General features: G+C 35.4%; 1 protein-coding gene across 9 annotated transcripts in view; it reads left to right on the top strand.

Moving 5' to 3' along the window:
- LOC117344824 (voltage-gated potassium channel subunit beta-2-like) overlaps positions 1 to 18,182 on the top strand; it is a 77,721-nt gene that overhangs the window by 43,363 nt on the left and 16,176 nt on the right. For all 9 annotated transcript variants that reach the window (XM_033907654.1, XM_033907662.1, XM_033907655.1 and 6 more), the window contains exons 6-13: positions 11,459 to 11,503; positions 12,033 to 12,077; positions 12,371 to 12,414; positions 15,000 to 15,086; positions 15,521 to 15,606; positions 16,068 to 16,188; positions 17,145 to 17,239; positions 17,604 to 17,724. In XM_033907654.1, the coding sequence (XP_033763545.1) occupies positions 11,459 to 11,503; positions 12,033 to 12,077; positions 12,371 to 12,414; positions 15,000 to 15,086; positions 15,521 to 15,606; positions 16,068 to 16,188; positions 17,145 to 17,239; positions 17,604 to 17,724 (644 nt within the window). The remainder of the gene's footprint in view (positions 1 to 11,458; positions 11,504 to 12,032; positions 12,078 to 12,370; positions 12,415 to 14,999; positions 15,087 to 15,520; positions 15,607 to 16,067; positions 16,189 to 17,144; positions 17,240 to 17,603; positions 17,725 to 18,182) is intronic.

The following is an 18,182-nucleotide window of genomic DNA, read 5'->3' as shown; positions in this document are numbered from 1 at the left end:
AGACATGGTGTATGATATATGAATGTAGAACGATTTAAGCATTAAGTTGTTGTTCTTACTGCAGAATCTGGTACTTGTATATGTATACCAAGTGTTGGATCGATAAACTCTTATGAATTTGACGAAATTCTTTCTCTGAAGTATAGATTTGTAACACTCTCTATTTTTCTGAGTTGTCTCCCTTTCAGACCCCACACCCTGCCTTTAACTGATACACAGGTGGAACTTTTCAGTGTTTGAATAATGAATTCAGTATTTTGAAAAATATTTCCTAGCTACTCTTTAAATTAATATCAAATTTTGGAAAACAGTTATTTCGGTATTTTAAGAATCAGACAGCTAGTTGACACTTTCATTCATGTTCATTATACAGATTACAGTTCTAATGATAAAACATATGTTGTGTTCTTTGCTGAATTCATTAAGCAAATATTTTTTTTGTTTTTCTTACTTAAGATGAATACTGTTGCATAGACTTCACTACATAATGTCATTGGAGAGCTTGTAAATGTTCAATTTGTAGTCGGCCATTTTTAAGTGACATTTTTAAGTGACATTTTTAAATGGCAATTACTCCAAAATTATAATCTGTACATATATCTGAATTTTGATTATTTAAACATAAGGAATTTTATATATTGCTTAAATCAATTGATGTAAAATAGAGCAGGCAACATATGAAAAATGGCAAAGGTATATATTCTGTATATGACCATTATAATGCACTTATTTTGGCATTACTCAAATTAATTTTGGCACATCAAAATACCAGAATGTATACATTGTAGTCCTACTGATAATTGTCAAATCTGCATTTTTTGCAATAGATAAATGTACATCATATAGTACAATAATATTTTTGTGAATGCTTTAAGGATGAAAATAGATTAATAATGCTCAAACATTGTGTAATATATATCACAGCTTTAAGTATATGTCAAACACTTGCTGTAATTGCAAGCTTTCTGAAGCCATCCTAACTGATCTATCGATACTCCAGAGAGACCAGAATGAGTGTTTGGTGTATTGATGTACGTGTCCTATACGTTCCTGTGTACAATGCTTATCTTGGTGTCCATTGTATTCCATGGTTCAGCCTCTGTATCTCATCTTCTCTGTGTAGTATTGTCGAAAATCGGCTCAGTAGGCACACGTACTGCTTATGATAATCAGTTTCTAATCCTAATTATCAGGAGAAATTCTCCAAATTGAATGTTTTCGGGGGAATTATTAATGATCATTTTAAGCAATAAGGAGAAATTCTCCATATCAGTAAGATTTCTTCAAAATTAAAAATCATCAAATTGAAATTAATATTTCAAATATGAAATTAAATGACTTGTTAATATTGCTTTTATATATTTTACGTAATTTTAGAAACAGAAATGCATGAAATGATTTTCAATTAATCATCAGTTAATTGGAAGGATAAAATGTTTTCAATAATCCTTTTGACAACCGATTGCCAACAATTACTATACTTTTGGTGTGCGACCTCTTCATGTGTAGGTCTTATTTCTTGTTTACAGTCATAAAAAGGACAATCCCGACCTCCCTATATCTGCCTACCACCAGATGCAGGTAGCCTGCGAGGGGTAAGGGTATCGGAATGCACACAATTGCGACATGCACGGAATATGCCTTTTTTTTTTTTTTTCTCATTCAGATTCATTATTTCATTCATTTTTTTCATTGTCTGTTCATTCCTTCATTCACCTGTTATTGTATTCATTCGTTTCTATTTTAATTGTTTCATTCCATTGACCATTTCAGATTTATCAATTTCGTCACAAATTCTTACTTTTCTGTTCAGGTGTGTATTGGTGGTTATTTGAGAGTCTGGCCGATCTTTTTTGTGTCCGATTCTCTATTTCACTTACAACACGATTTTCTCTGTCTTTTTGATATCGTGTGGTCGTTTTATAACTCACCTCTGAATTATCTTGTGTGATCTATCGTCACAGATTCGTCTTATTCAAACGATATCAACTTATTAGAATTGAAATATTCAGCATGAAATCATTGATCTTGTAAATCATTTCTTTAATACACTTCACCATCAGCCATTTTTGAAAGGTAATATTTCATATTAACTGCATCATGATGATTATTTTCACAAAATTTTGTTAAAACTCACCAAATTCAAAATTCCCATTGAGCATTTTGTTGTTATTTAGATATTAAAGCTTCAACCTGTCATGTTATTAAATGTCTCTAGTCAGACAAAATAAATTTGCGAAGATATAGACTTTTTGATTGACTCTAAACTGAATCAGAAGGATGTGCTTAGATATTGTTTATTTCTGTTAGAACATTTACAAAAATCTCTCCCAAGAAATAAAAAAAAAAGTTGGGCAAATAAAGTTTTAATGTGTATAAAACATAAGTTAAAAACTTTTCATGGAAGGGAAATGAAACTGAAGTAAAGAAAGAAAAGCCAAAATTGTCAGGTGTATATACATGTATGTTTGTTTATCAATTTACACCAGCTGTCTTCTGACGATAAACAGTATTGAAGTTTAAAAATGTCATTAACGTACACTGGATAAATACACGTCACTTTTAATTAAGTTAAACAAATACTGAGTGATGTTTGATTGATGGAAATATAAACCTTGAATTCCTAACATAGCTTTGAAAATGAAAGACAAAATTGACCAATAAATTGACCAATATTTTATTTTGTATAGAAATTACAATGTCTTGATGGTTTACATCTAAGTTTTCTGCAATTAATCTTCAACTATTAAGATGTAAATGAGTTTCTAGAACAACAGGGAATCTTTGCTATAAATCTATAATTTCGTATCATTATGTGACCTTGATATTAAATATTCAGCTGCTCTTTTAAGCTACAAAAAAAAATCATGTTTGCACAATTTAAGGTATTGAAGTAAAATTTTGTAACTATGGTTTGAAAATCTTCTTTAGAACCATATTTGTTTGACCTATCACATTACTTAAATTCAGCATGTCTTTATATACATATATGTATACCTAAGTAATATATGTCGGTGGTTGAGAGGCAGAATGGTGACGGTATATATATATAAGGCTTGATCCTGTAATTGAGTACTTGTTATCTACGATTTTTGGCATGCATGGGTGTGGAATCTCTTTTTAACACTTGGGGCAGCGAAATGTTGTCAAACAGCTAGGAAGTTGTGAATTCACAGCTAGCTCAGATAAGGAGGATGTAGGATGTAGTAAAATACCGTAGGAAATGGGCAGATAAAACCGAAAGTCAATCCAGCAATTACTTGAGGCTTTTTTGTCACTATTTGCATCAAGTTATTCACAAGTCTGAAATGATCACCGGAGAATGCTGTTAACATGTTGTATTGCTCGATCTGCTCTCACCTATCAGCTTACAGGACATAAAAAAATATTCATTGCTATAATTTTGGCATCGAACCTCCGGCTCTTGCTGAGTCTGTCAAGATTGAGTTGAATTTCGGTCAAGTTGCTGTACTTAAGAAACAATAAAAGGCTCTGTTGTCAAATTTATTTTATAAATTGTATATATCTAAGCTCTGTTTAAGATCCAATTATGTCTGTATAATGTTATTTGATATGTTTCCAATATGATTTTTTGCTATGATTATATACATTATATATATATTTTTTTTATATATATATGATTAAATCTGAACCCTGTGTGCTTTGCTAAATTTTAAACAAGAGTAAATACAGTGTACTTTTATGTAATGTTATGGGTATGTACTTTAAATTTCCAACATGTGCAATGAATTGCTTTGACAGGTGGTATATGTGTACTCCTATATGGATATTTACACACAAACCAAAATTTTAATAACATTATGGGTTGAAGGAAATCCATAATTTTGTAGGTTAGGAAAAACCTTTCCCCATACATAATTAAGGAATCATTTAACGAAGAAGTCTCAACCCCTGGGTAAGAATCTTGAATGTCCAAACCAAAATTTCAATAACTTAATGGGTTGAAGGGAGTCCATTTGTAGGTCAGGAAAAACCTTTCCCCATACATAATTAAGGAATCATTTAACGAAGAAGTCTCAACCCCTGGGTAAGAATCTTGAATGTCCAAACCAAAAATTCAATAACGTAATGGGTTGAAGGGAGTCCATTTGTAGGTCAGGAAAAACCTTTCCCCATACATAATTAAGGAATCATTTAACGAAGAAGTCTCAACCCTAGGGGTAGGAATCTTGAATGTCCAAACCAAAAATTAAATGACAGTATGGGTTGAAGGGAGTCGGCCCATTTGGTCAGTGAAAACCTATTTCTCTACCTGAAGGAATTGTTACGATGAAATCTCAACCCCTGGGTAAGAATGTTGAATGTCCATCACTTAAGTTAGAGCTTCAGGCAAAACCATCAAAAATCTCACCCTTCCGATTGAGAGCTTCAGGCAAGACCATCAAAAATCTCACCCTTCTGATTGAGATTCCTTTGATTGTCACCCTCGATGTAGGGAACGGTCACCATAACTTAATCTCATTGCAATTGGTGCAAAATACCTGGGCAGCAGTGGCAGAGTGGTTAAGGTGTCCCAACACTTTGTCACTAGCCCTCTACTTCTGGATTTGTGAGTTCGAAACCTAAGTGAGGCAGTCGCCTGATACTGACCGTAGGCCGGTGGTTTTTCTTTGGGTGATCCGGCTTTCCTTCACTTCAAAAACCTTTCACATCCTTATAAATGACCCTGGCTGTTAATTGGACGTTAAATAAAACATACAGTAAACACAGAACACTTAGTGCCTTTGATAATAGAATATATTGGTCCCTTTTGTTTAAAGCAACAGAGTTGATACATGTTTATAAACTGGGGCTCTTTAATTTGCCAAGACAAGTCGTTGATGTGTTCTCTGGCAGAGTCCTTATTGCTGTTGAGATCTAAAATAATCAACTTTATGATGAAGCATTGTTTGTATAGACAGACAATTGAATTTTCCCTATTTCCTATGAATTACAGATATTGCTCTGAAATGTTTTACTGGGCCTTAAAAGCATTTAAGTTAATGATTTTATGATGTAATATCTAATTGTAGAATTGATATTGATTGTATCTTCGTTGGATTTCAGCGGCGTGTCTGCGGTTAAAGACTTGTTTAAGTGTGTATGTTCATTGGCAGAGATAGTAAATGTATTTTGTTTTACCAATACGTAATTGACAAAAATAACCCCCTCTGTTTTGATATGCCTTGCCTCCTTATGATAGATAAAAATGTAATTACATACTGGCTTTTACGAGATTTATCGTCTTTTTATACGTAATACACTGGAGTCTGCATGCCTTGTTCACAGAAAGTGCTTGCTATATATACCAGTATTGTGACCGACTTATAATGATAGTGATACCAAGTATTAAGTAGGGTCGTGCATACGTTGTTATCTAAATCTCCGAGAAAATGATTCCTGATATAAGATATTAGTGAATCACTGCAGGCTAAATGCTTGCTACAAAAAATATCTGGAATGTTAGATAACTTGGTAAACTTTTAGATGAACTCAGGGGTTATATACTCTAAGACCCTAGAATTTTATTTTAGGAATGATATGGACTTTGTAACCGTAAATTTCAATCAGCACACGCAATTTGGGGACCACGATAGCTCAGTCATTTAGGGTGTTGGCCTTTTGTAACCTCAGGTGAAGATCCAAAAATTTCGAGCATGGGTAGATCGATCGAGGCTCGCATATCCTGTGGCAGTTTTTGTTTCTCAGTCTGTACTGTCCTGGATGTGTCCTCTGGCAAGACACTTTATCCTAATTGCTCTGTATGCCGTCCAACACTCCTTCCATATGTTGTTCAGTGAGGTAGCCACCAACTACTACAAGCAGACCCTACTCAGATTTAAATTTCACCTGGCAGTTCATAGAGTTATAAATCCAACAAACAAGCTCAGGATTTTAGATTCATATTTTAAAAATTAATTTCAGATTTATAATTTTCTGTTCAATAAAATGCCAAGTTTGCATACAAAAGTGCTATAATCAGAACAACAGGTGATCCTTCATTGTTCATCGGGACAAGGTCATTCATGTTAATGGTTAATTATTTTTGTTTTTTGATGGGTTTTAATGTAATATTACGTTACCATTAAGTACAGTATTTACACGTCCCAAGACGATTAATGACTGATTCGTCAATAATTAACGGATGACTACTATCTGCAAGATCGATTTATCATAAAATATACGAGTTTTAATGAAAATCCATACAAAAGGTTATTGTTGATCAAGATGTGACGCTGTTATTGTGGTCTGGCTGGACTACTAGTGATTGGTTCAATAATTACAGTTATATATATATATAGAATAAAGTTGAAATGTCCATGTGACGGTAAATAATAATAAAATAAAAAGCCAAACACAGATCTGCTGTCTCCCTAGTACTAGGGAGAGAGCAGATCTGTGTTTGACTTTGTATTTTATTATATATATATATATCGGTCGCAGAGCTGGACTGTGTATGAGGGCTGACCTCCGTTGGCAATCAAGCTATCTCAAATGGTGAAAGTGTCTGTCTAGAATTAGGAGGTCCTGGGTTCGAGTCCTGGTCTGATGGTTGTGGAATTTTTTCTCTTCTGTTTCATTTTACGCCCAACTAGATACCCACAGAAGATGGTCTGAGGGTCTCGGATGTGTCTTCATGATCAAAGACTGTATTGAAGAATGGTGGAATGTTGAAGAAATTGACTGCAGGGCTGATTGCTAGTGGCCACTCAGCTCACACAATAAATTACCTCGTCCATCTAGAGTCTGCTCAAATGTTTACCTCGCCATCTAGAGTTCGTAGGTCCCTGGTTTGAGTCACGATCTGGTCATTACATTTTCCTTCTCCTATTACATTCTTTTGTACTGTACAGTAAGTTGATTTTGACCTAAATTGTTGACTAATTGAACAAATAAATTAGCAAATGAAGCTTAGCTACCTACAGTCTCAATGGGTTTTTTTTATTTGAGAATTTTTCATTTTTTTTTTTTTTTGCTTAAATGTTTAATTGAACAAATACATAAATTATTGAAATAAACTTCTTCAATATGATTTATCTATCCAACAAGTGATATGTTATATTCAGCAAAATTTATAATCTTTGACCAAATTGAAAATTTTCTTAACAAGTGGAATTCATCACTAATCAATGTCTCTATAATGTTGTCTTACCGAGAACTTGTCTGTTATGACCTCTGAGGATGGGAGGAAATTTAGTACATATCTATTTGGCAGCCTCTTTGAGCTCCATCTTCTATCAGGAATCTGAAAGTTTAGGTTGGTATATAAATACTGTACAATGACCCAATGATACTTGAAAGCTAGAGTTTGTTGACGCAGCTACACTGTGTAGTCTAAGTCTGAGCCTAACATATGGTATATGTATACATACATGTTGTATATATACCAACATTTGATGCTGCCTCCTTACAGCTCAGCAAACAGATTTTCCAGGTGTGCAAAACATGTACTCTGTCACTTCACACCTGTTAACGAGCTTTTGATGGAGCATTCATCGCTATATTTATACCTGTTCACCCAGAATAGACATTACGTTCACTACAAAGGTCTCTCTCTGTTTACACTGATGCTGGACCCGCTGGCTCCAGGCAGGTCTCACTCGTAAAATGAAAGTTTATACAGAACAAGATTGTCTAGCTGGCTTACCATTAATTCTGTTGATGAGGATATTTTGCAGATTGCTTCCGGAATTTTTTTTTCTCGTAAATTATTTTTTCTTGTAAATTTTTTTTTTTTAATTCTGATAATTGGTTGTAAAATTTATAGAATCCTATAGATATATATGGTATTATAAGCCCATCCATGTCTATATCATTTCATTAAAAAAAAAACATACACACTGAAAAACGTGTTTCATGGTATTGCTGTAAACTAATCCAGTCACATATGGTACAGTATGTGCTGCCTTAAGCTGTATATCCGTAAACTGTATAACAGGAGAACTGCACGTCTCTAGAATATTGAAATAGCAAATAAAAATAAGACATATACTATTCAATTTTGATAAAGGTCTTTTAATTCTAGAAGTTTCAAACTAGGGGGAGATATTCTAGAGTTAGGCAGTAGGCAGTTCTAACTTTTTAGTGACTAGTGGCTGCCTGGCTGGTGTATGTTATTCCACAGCAATTTGTAATTTAGCTGTAAATTAAATTTACTGCATGTATCATTATCAAATGTTTACAATTCTATCTAACCAAACAAAACATGTCTGTGTGGTTAATTATTAATCAAACATGATACTTTCTTGTCCATCTTTGAGTTATTACTTTTGATCATACATCATCAGGTATCACATTAGAGCAACTATCATTGATCAAACAGAACTCTGATGGACCATACTCAACTCATCTGTGTAATACAGATCTCCGAGAAGCTTAAATCTATTCCCCTGATGTATTGTATACCAAGCTTCTCAGTGAATCTGACCCTGAGGAGAATTTAGAATCATTTGGAGCTGGGCAGAATGGTTTTATCATCAATCACTGATGAAATATGTTTGTCATGATATTGTTTTCACCGGTACATGATAAGGTCAGAGCAGAAATTGGTCTCCAGGCAAATATTTCCCGGCCAGTATGTAATGTTAAATCAATATTCCTGGTTGGAAATTTCCAATAACTGGGTCCCAAAGGCATATGCTCTGATATCGGTGTTTTCATAAACAGACTTGGAGGTCTGAGAAAGAATGAGATTTGATATAAACTGATACACGTATTGTCCTCCATTGCTAGCATTATTATATGGAATTTTAAATAATGACTCGACGGCGTCCATTTATTTGTCTGTCCATATCTTTTGTTCAGTTATAGTTTGTCACTAAATTGTCTAGAAGAGTCCTGTGTTAAATGAATCAACAATAAATCTTTTTTTTTTTTAAATTTTTGTCCCTGATAGCTCAGTTGGTCCAGTGTCAGATATGTTACCTCAGTTGAAGAATCATCCGAGGTTTGTGATTCGATCCCCCACCCAGTGCGGTCCATGTTTCTCAGAAATTTGAGATGGTTGTGTGTGGTGTGTCCTGGGGCAAGACACTTTACCCCTATTGCCATTAGGGTAGCATAACAGTCCTCCCGTATATTGTTAAGTGAGGTAGATATTGCCATTAGGGTAGCATATTCAACAGTCCTCCCGTATATTGTTAAGTGAGGTAGATATAGCCACCAGCTAATACAAAGAGACGACTCCTCAAAATGATGCTCGTTTTTTGAGCTAGATAAATATATTCAGGGAGTAATATTTTGTCAGGTATGATGGTCCCTGCAAATGTGTCGTGTTTTAACATGGTCTTGGGAACATCTCGTATACTAGCTCCAACTACAGTACGGCTGGTCTGGGGAACATCTCATATACTCCCACTACGTACAGTACGGCTGGCCACGTTGTCTGGACATGGTCTGGTGAACATATCTCATATACTCCCACTACGTACAGTACGGCTGGCCATGTTGTCTGGACATGGTCTGGTGAACATCTCATATACTCCCACTACGTACAGTACGGCTGGCCATGTTGTCTGGACATGGTCTGGTGAACATCTCATATACTCCCACTACGTACAGTACGGCTGGCCATGTTGTCTGGACATGGTCTGGGGAACATCTCGTATACTCCAATTACAGTATGGCTGGCCAATGCAAGTTGTCTGGACATAGTCTGGGGAACATATCTCATATACTCCCAACTACGTACAGTACGGCTGGCAACGTTGTCTGGACATGGTCTTGGGAACAAATCTCATACTCCAACTAAAGTACAGCTGGCCACGTTGTCTGGACATGGTCTGGGGAACATATCTCATATACTCCCACTACGTACGGTACGGCTGGCCATGTTGTCTGGACATGGTCTGGGGAGCAAATCTCATTACTCACACTACGTACAGTACGGCTGGCCATGTTGTCTGGACATGGTCTGGTGAATATATCTCATACTCCAACTACAGTATGCATATGGCTGGCCACGTTGTCTAGACATATTTGTGAGTGTATTGAATTTGGGTCTGTTTTGCCTCTACTTTATGTACCCACTGATGAGTTATATAGTGGTGCATGCAGTGTTTGATAATTACAAATAATTACCACAGGTTGATATCCGTGGTGCGTGGTTCGATGCTCGATCTGTGTTGTTTTGCGTTTCTCGGGAAGCAGAGAAATGGGCTGCTTTGTATTGTCAGGTTGTGTCCTTAGACAAGACACTTTCCCAAATTCCTCTAGATGGCATGCGACAGGCCTCATGTATGTTGTTTGGTGAGGTAGTCACCAACTACTACAATGAAAACTTGCCTCAAAATGACCCTGGCTGATCATAGGGCAATATAAATCCAGCAAACCAACAAATATTATAATGTATTAAGGGTCCTCTTCATGCCCCTTAGTAGTTGTGCATGATAAGTTTTGAGACGGATCAAAAGAGAAAACACGAAGGCCTACCCCTGGTAGTGTATTTGAACCTAAAGTGTTATCAGGACCATTTCGCTATCAATATTAAATTAGATGATGGAATTTTTTTCTAGTTTGAAGTTAAATGCATCCTTCTCTTGGTCCTTTCAATAGTGCATGTTTAACTTTGAATCTGATTATTGGAAGGATGATGTTGCTTACAGGCAGTCACAGAGAAACATTTGAAAATTATTATTGCTTTTTTTCACAGAAAGGACTTTGTTCATTAATATGCATATTTAATATGAGACTTAATAGGAAAAGCAAAATTATGGCTTTCAGGCAATTTTGAGATTGTCTGTCAGAGGAAATTTTAAAGAGAAGCCATAAAACATGAAATGTAACATATTTTTATTACATTCATAAATTAGCTTTGAAATGAAAATTTGAAACGGAAAGTTTAAAAAAAAAAAAATAAAAAAATATTATGCAATACAGAACATCCATAAATGATCAAGGCACCAAGTTTCTTCATGGGTCTCTGTACTGACTGTTCATTTGCATTAATTATCACATTGGCAATAATGTAGTAGTATCATAATCAATGAAACCAATCTTCAAAATTTGTTTTTGAAATGTCTGCAGTAAATAAAATTAAATGTTGAAGGATCTCTAGTTTGTCTTTTTCAATAATTATATTACGCAAAAATGAAAATAATAAAATTTGTGTAATCAAAAAATGTACGAGGAAACTTTATTTTCTGTGAGTATTTTGCTCTCACCACCCAAGAAGGTTTAGGCATTTAAATTCATATTAAACTGTCAAGAATTTTCAAAATTGATTCGACTTGTGTAGTAATTTTACAATTTCAAAAACTGAGACAGCTTAAAGAGCAAAGAAGCCTATAAATACCATTCAAGGCCATACCAATTTAATTTCCTGTTCTTCAGAGAAGGATCAAAGTGAGCACACATGTGTCTAACAAATTTCTGTAGCCATTGTTTCATTTGCAGCGAGAGAATTTCATTCTCAAGAATTATATCACATAAGTAAATTTCAACTTTTTGTTTCTTTCAGGGCAGAAATTCTACTCGGGAAACTTCTAAAGAAAAAGACATGGAGGTATCTGTTTAATTATAAGACTAATTAACTAATTAAGTCTTATTACAATCATCTTTTTGTTCTCCTGAAAATTAATTATTTCGCATGTTACTCCTAAATATATAAGATTAAGCCCCGCCTGTCATTAATTAAATATCCCTAATAACGACGATCTCTGACTGTACCAAGGCTGAATTTTACACTTCCACCAGCAGCTAAATCATGAATGCTGATTCCCTTGTAATACTGTAACCTTTAGGATGATAAGCCTTTTATGTTATCTCGAGCATATTTACATAATGTAGTGAAAGACTCGCCCTACTTGAAAGTGCCAATATTATCAAAAATTACCCACGCCCATGCAGGTACAGCTAATCTTAACTGGTTTCCAGCTGTTCGTACAAATAAAACAAAATTGAATGGCTGTCTGTTAAAATTAATTTGAAAATTTTTTAAAAGTCATTCTGTTACATTTTTGAATTTCAAAGCTTCTTTTGTTAAACAGATTTTTTACATTAGATTAATGATCATAATGGACCTTTTATTTCAGACGATCCAGTTACATCATATCAACAAAGATATATTGGGGTGGAAAGTAAGTACTGAACGGATAAGTAAATGTTAAAAGTTTAAAGAGGACATACATACATACAGCAATTTAAAAATTTTTAAAAAATGAAGTAAACTCAGCATGAACCTTAATCATGCCCAACGATGATGTCTGCATCTTGAAAAGGATGATTTTCAAGATCTAACATTATATCAGAAGTAGGTCACTGTAACCTCTGACCTTGACCTATTTTGATTTCTTAATGAAGTTGTATTTATATTAATAGAATAACAATATACAGTAAAGAGTAAACATTTAATTAAATTTTTTTTTTGTAGAGCGGAGACAGAAAAGGGTCTTTCAAGAAAACATATTATAGAAGGTATGTATACATACGCTGCTAACGGAGAGCTCATTTTCTGTTATGATTGAAAATATAATAATATCTAAACACATTTTTAGCCCACCATCATCAGATGGTGGGCTATTCAAATCGCCCTGCGTCCGTGGTCCGTCGTCCGTCCGTCCGTCCGTCCGTCCGTCCGTCCGTCCCTCCGTCCCCCCGTCCCTCCGTCCGTCCGTAAACAATTCTTGTTATCGCTATTTCTCGGAAAGTACTGAAGGGATCTTTCTCAAATTTCATATGTAGGTTCCCCTTGGTACCTAGTTATGCATATTGCATTTTGAGACCAATCGGAAAACAACATGGCCGACAGGCAGCCATCTTGGATTTTGACAATTGAAGATTGTTATCGCTAATTCTCAGAAAGCACTGAAGGGATCTTTCCCAAATTTCATATGTAGGTTCCTCTTGGTGCCTAGTTATGCATATTGCATTTTGAGACCAATCGGAAAACAACATGGCCGACAGGCAGCCATCTTGGATTTTGACAATTGAAGTTTGTTATCGCTATTCCTCAGAAAGTACTGAAGGGATCTTTCTCAAATTTCATATTTAGGTTCCCCTTGATGCTTAGTTATGCATATTGCATTTTGAGACTAATCGGAAAACAACATGGCCGACAGGCAGCCATCTTGGATTTCGACAATTAAAGTTTGTTATCGCTATTTTAAAGAAACTAATGAAGGGATCTTACTGAAATTTCATATGTAGGTTCCCATTGGTACCTAGTTATGCATATTGCATTTTGAGACCAATCAGAAAACAACATGGCCGACAGGCAGCCATCTTGGATTTTGACAATTGAAGTTTGTTATCGCTATTTCTGAGAAAGTACTGAAGGGATCTTTCCCAAATTTCATATGTAGGTTCCCCTTGGTGCTTAGTTATGCATATTGCATTTTGAGACTGATCGGAAAACAACATGGCTGACAGGCAGCCATCTTGGATTTCGACAATTGAAATTTGTTATCGCTATTTCTTAGAAACTAATGAAGGGATATTCCTGAAATGTCATATGTAGGTTCCTCCTGATGCCTAGTTATGCATATTGCATTTTGAGACCAATCGGAAAACAACATGGCCGACAGGCAGCCATCTTGGATTTTGACAATTGAAGTTTGTTATCGCTATTCCTCAGAAAGTACTGAAGGGATCTTTCTCAAATTTCATATTTAGGTTCCCCTTGATGCTTAGTTATGCATATTGCATTTTGAGACTAATCGGAAAACAACATGGCCGACAGGCAGCCATCTTGGATTTCGACAATTGAAGTTTGTTATCGCTATTTCTCAGAAAGCACTGAAGGGATCTTTCTCAAATTTCATATTTAGGTTTCCCTTGATGATTAGTTATGCATATTGCATTTTGAGACTAATCGGAAAACAACATGGCCGACAGGCAGCCATCTTGGATTTCGACAATTAAAGTTTGTTATCGCTATTTCTCAGAAAGCACTGAAGGGATCTTTCTCAAATTTCATAAGTAGGTTCCTCTTGGTGCCTATTTATTAATATTGCATTTTGAGACCAATCGGAAAACAACATGGCCGACAGGCAGCCATCTTGGAATTTGACAATTGAAGTTTGTTATCGCTATTTCTCAGAAAGTAATGAAGGGATCTTTCTCAAATTTCATACACAGGTTCCCCTCGGTGCCTAGTTATGCATATTGCATTTTGAGACTAATCAGAAAACAACATGGCCGACAGGCAGCCATCTTGGATTTTGACAATTGAAGTTTGTTATCTCTATTCCTCAGAAAGAACTGAAGGGATCTTTCTCAAATTTCATATTTAGGTTCCCCTTGATGCTTAGTTATGCATATTGCATTTTGAGACTAATCAGAAAACAACATGGCCGACAGGCAGCCATCTTGGATTTTGACAATTGAAGTTTGTTATCGCTATTTCTCAGAAAGTACTGAAGGGATCTTTCTCAAATTCCATATGTAGGTTCCCCTCAGTGCCTAGTTTTGCATATTGGGACCAATCCAAAAACAACATGGTCGACAGACAGCCATTATCGCTTAATCTTAAATTTTATATATAGGTTCCCCTTGTTTGAAAAGTACTGGCTATAGAGGGCTGTTTCTGAATTTACACAGATTAGTAAGACTTAGAGGAAGGGAAAAGTAGAGAAAAGATCAATCTGACATGGAACCTATAAAGATCATTCAATGGTGGGCGCCAAGATCCCTCTGGGATCTCTTGTTTAAATTATCCTGTGCCTTAATTTATCATGCAATATACATTGTTCAAGATATATGAACATCGATCCCATTGGTTTGAAGATTATTTTTATTATTCATGTGTTATCTCCCTTTGTAGGTCTACGAGGTGCACTAGAATCAAAAATATGATAATATATAAACACATTTCTAAATTTATCCTGTGTCTTTTAAAAATTCATCATGCAATATACATTGCTCAAGTAATATGAACATCAATTTCATTGGTTTGAAAAACATTTTTATTATTCATGTGTGTTATCTCCCTTTGTAGGTCTGCGAGGTTCACTAGAACATTTACAGCATTTTTATTGTTCATGTGTTATCTCCCTTTGTAGGTCTGCGAGGTTCACTAGAACGTTTACAGCTGGAGTATGTCGACATCGTTTTTGCCAACAAACCTGATCCTCACACACCTATGGAAGGTACATACCTTTTCTTTTTATTTTAATATAAAAACAGATCCATATTATTTTTTTGTATCATAGACAATTGTCTTAGTATAGGTTCAAGGCAGGGGCCTGATAGATAAGTTTGTAGACTTTGGTGAAGATTTGAGATGTGTGGTTTGATCCCTGAGAACACAAAATGTCTTTTTCTGCTATAGTTGTGTCCTTAGGCAAGACAGTTTACCACAAATGTTATGGATAGGACTTCACTGACCTCCCCTATGGAGTTAGGTGTAGCCACTAGCTACTACAATAACTGAACCAAGATGGTTCTAGCTGTTGATAAGGTGATAAACCCTGAGTATTTTAAACTTGTTATCGCAGGTTCTATTGTCTAAACCCTGCAGGATTCTGTTCTATTCGTTTGTGACTGTAATAAAGGAATCATGTTACAATGTTTTGTGTTACAGAGATTGTACGAGCGTTCACGCATGTGATTAATCAGGGCTGGGCCATGTACTGGGGGTCGTCACGCTGGAGCGCCACAGAAATCATGGTCAGTGGATACATGTTGTGTGTGAAATTACCAGTCATAGTTGAAGATATTTCATTTTAGGAATAGTTACCATAACATATATGTTTGGGTATTAACCGGCTTTTCTATCACCAAGGTTTGCCTTAATTGATAGTTCTTCATCTTTGTCCGACAAAAGGGTATAAAAAATATTCTGCTTATAAATGGTTGAAACCCTTTGACATTAAATTTCTGAGACACACTTTTGAGATCACTCCAGCTACTATTGTTGATATACAGCTTCTCAAAAGCATATTGTACCTTCAAGTCTGATTTGCTGAAATTCCAATAGGAAAATGTGACAGAGCCAATCAAATACCCTTTATTGAAAAAATGATTTTTCACTGAGTTGACCCAGTAGTGAAGCATGACACGGTTCAATCAACCATGGGTATCCCACAATGCCTAATTAAGTCCTAAGGATTTATTTTCTTTTTTAACAGGAAGCTCACTCTGTTGCGAGACAATTTAACCTTATTCCACCTGTTGCTGAACAAGCCGAGTATCATTTGTTCCACAGAGAGAAAGTCGAACTCCATATGCCAGAACTTTACCATAAAATAGGTAAGACAGGGGCTTTATGTGGACCGAATGGTTGTGGGATGAGTTTAAAATGTAGCAACCAGACTCAAAACTATAACCGATGTGGACCAAATGGTAGCAACCAGACTCAAAACTATAACCAATGTTAATGAATACAGGCTTTGAAAACCTTTTTTCACAGAGAAGAAGTAAAATCAGATCACTTGGATTTTTCATATACAAACAACATTAACTCTGGTTCTTTTACTATTTGGACTGCAATAAGTGAATTGACCAAGGTTTATCAAAGTTATATAGAGGTTACACGAGTGGTTGTTGGATATGGAATTTATTTCACACGAGTAAGTTATTTTTTTAAAGTTACAAAAGACACGAGCTTTAGCGAGTGTTTTTTGCAACTTTTAAAAAATAACTTACGGGTGTGAAATAAATTCCATATCCAACAATTTCGAGTCGTGTGACCTGTTTCTACCACAATAATATCGGCTTGAATCAAAGGGAAACGTGGCCAAGTATAATTTCGCGTATGCAAATAAAGTGTACTGGTGACGTCCGGGACCCGATGATGTGACGTCATTAGATTATTGATGACGTCAATAACAATTGCAGCTTGGGTCAAAGTTCAGCGTGTCAGCCAATCGAAATGCGTACAGAGTTTATACCACGTGTGGTATAAACAGATTGTTAATCAACGGCTGTAATGATTAACTGATGGTCTGAGAGTTGAATAACACAGGGTATTGTGGTAGAAACCCATTTATATCATTACTGTATGAAGAAAATGAAGTGTTTGCATATGAATATCTTACTTTCATCATAGATATAATTAAAACAAATAGTTTCTTTGTTCTTGGTGAGCGAAATAAAATGAACTTGCCCCCAAATGATTTGTACCTTTTTCAAACCATATGGTATGATTATAAAAATAACCTACACAATGTCAACAGTTGTGACCTTTTGACCTTTACCCTTTACAGGCATTGGAACAATAACGTGGTCACCGCTGGCAGGCGGTGTTCTGACGGGGAAATATGACGATGGGGTTCCTATATACTCCCGAGCAGCTCTCAAGGTTTGTACACAGAATATATAAAATTGAAACCACTAAATGCTTCTTTATCTGCCTATTGCATGGAATTTCCATTGCGGGAATTTTAAAGTTTGTTTCCATAAAAATTTCAAGCCTCAGAAAAAAAATTACTGACCTACTCTTGATAAACTAAGGTCTTGTTTTAATATTTTAAGCTCGAACAATTGGATTTTTTAAATTTGGAACAATTGAAAAGAATTACTGATAATTCTTTATGTCTCAATTAAGGGGAAAAATAAAATTTTCCACCTAAATAGGGATCTGCGGCAAATAAGTGTTTGAAAATTACACATTCATGTAAAGTATATGAAATAATAAAATTGTGGATCTGTTCAATCTTTTACAGGGTTATGTTTGGCTAAAAGAGAAAATTTTATCAGAAGATGGAAGACGACAACAAGCCAAATTACGAGAAGTTGCCTGTATAGCTGACAGAATAGGGTGTTCATTATCACAGTTAGCGATAGGTAGGTCTTTTCACCTGCCTCCATAGCAGCTTCGTCAATATATCTACCTTACATTAAAGAAATTCCATAACTTCAATAATTGTGTTGGAAAGCATTGCAGATACTGGTCATGTCGACTGGCCCTATAACTTCATCAATGTCCCGTAACTTAGGAGAGCATTGCTGGTACTGGTCTTGTCACCTGGCTCTTAAGCTTCATCAATGTTTTTGTAACTTAGGAAAGCATTACTGATCATGGTCTTTTCACCTGGTCACAGTTTCATAAATATTCCTTCAATTAATATTTTATGTGGGTTTCTGAAAAGTTTTTATAATTCATTATATTAATTTGAGTATACTCGAACTACAAACGAAGGTGGGCCGTTCGCAAAAATTACCCCCACGCGTATAGTTTACGTATCAAAATTGCGAAATTAACACCCGTGAAAATAACCATGTTTACAGTGAAGCTGTTCTAC

Source organism: Pecten maximus, chromosome 16, assembly GCF_902652985.1.
Source record: "Pecten maximus chromosome 16, xPecMax1.1, whole genome shotgun sequence".
NCBI classification, from domain to species: domain Eukaryota; kingdom Metazoa; phylum Mollusca; class Bivalvia; order Pectinida; family Pectinidae; genus Pecten; species Pecten maximus.
This window is presented reverse-complemented; position numbering and strand designations above follow the sequence as displayed.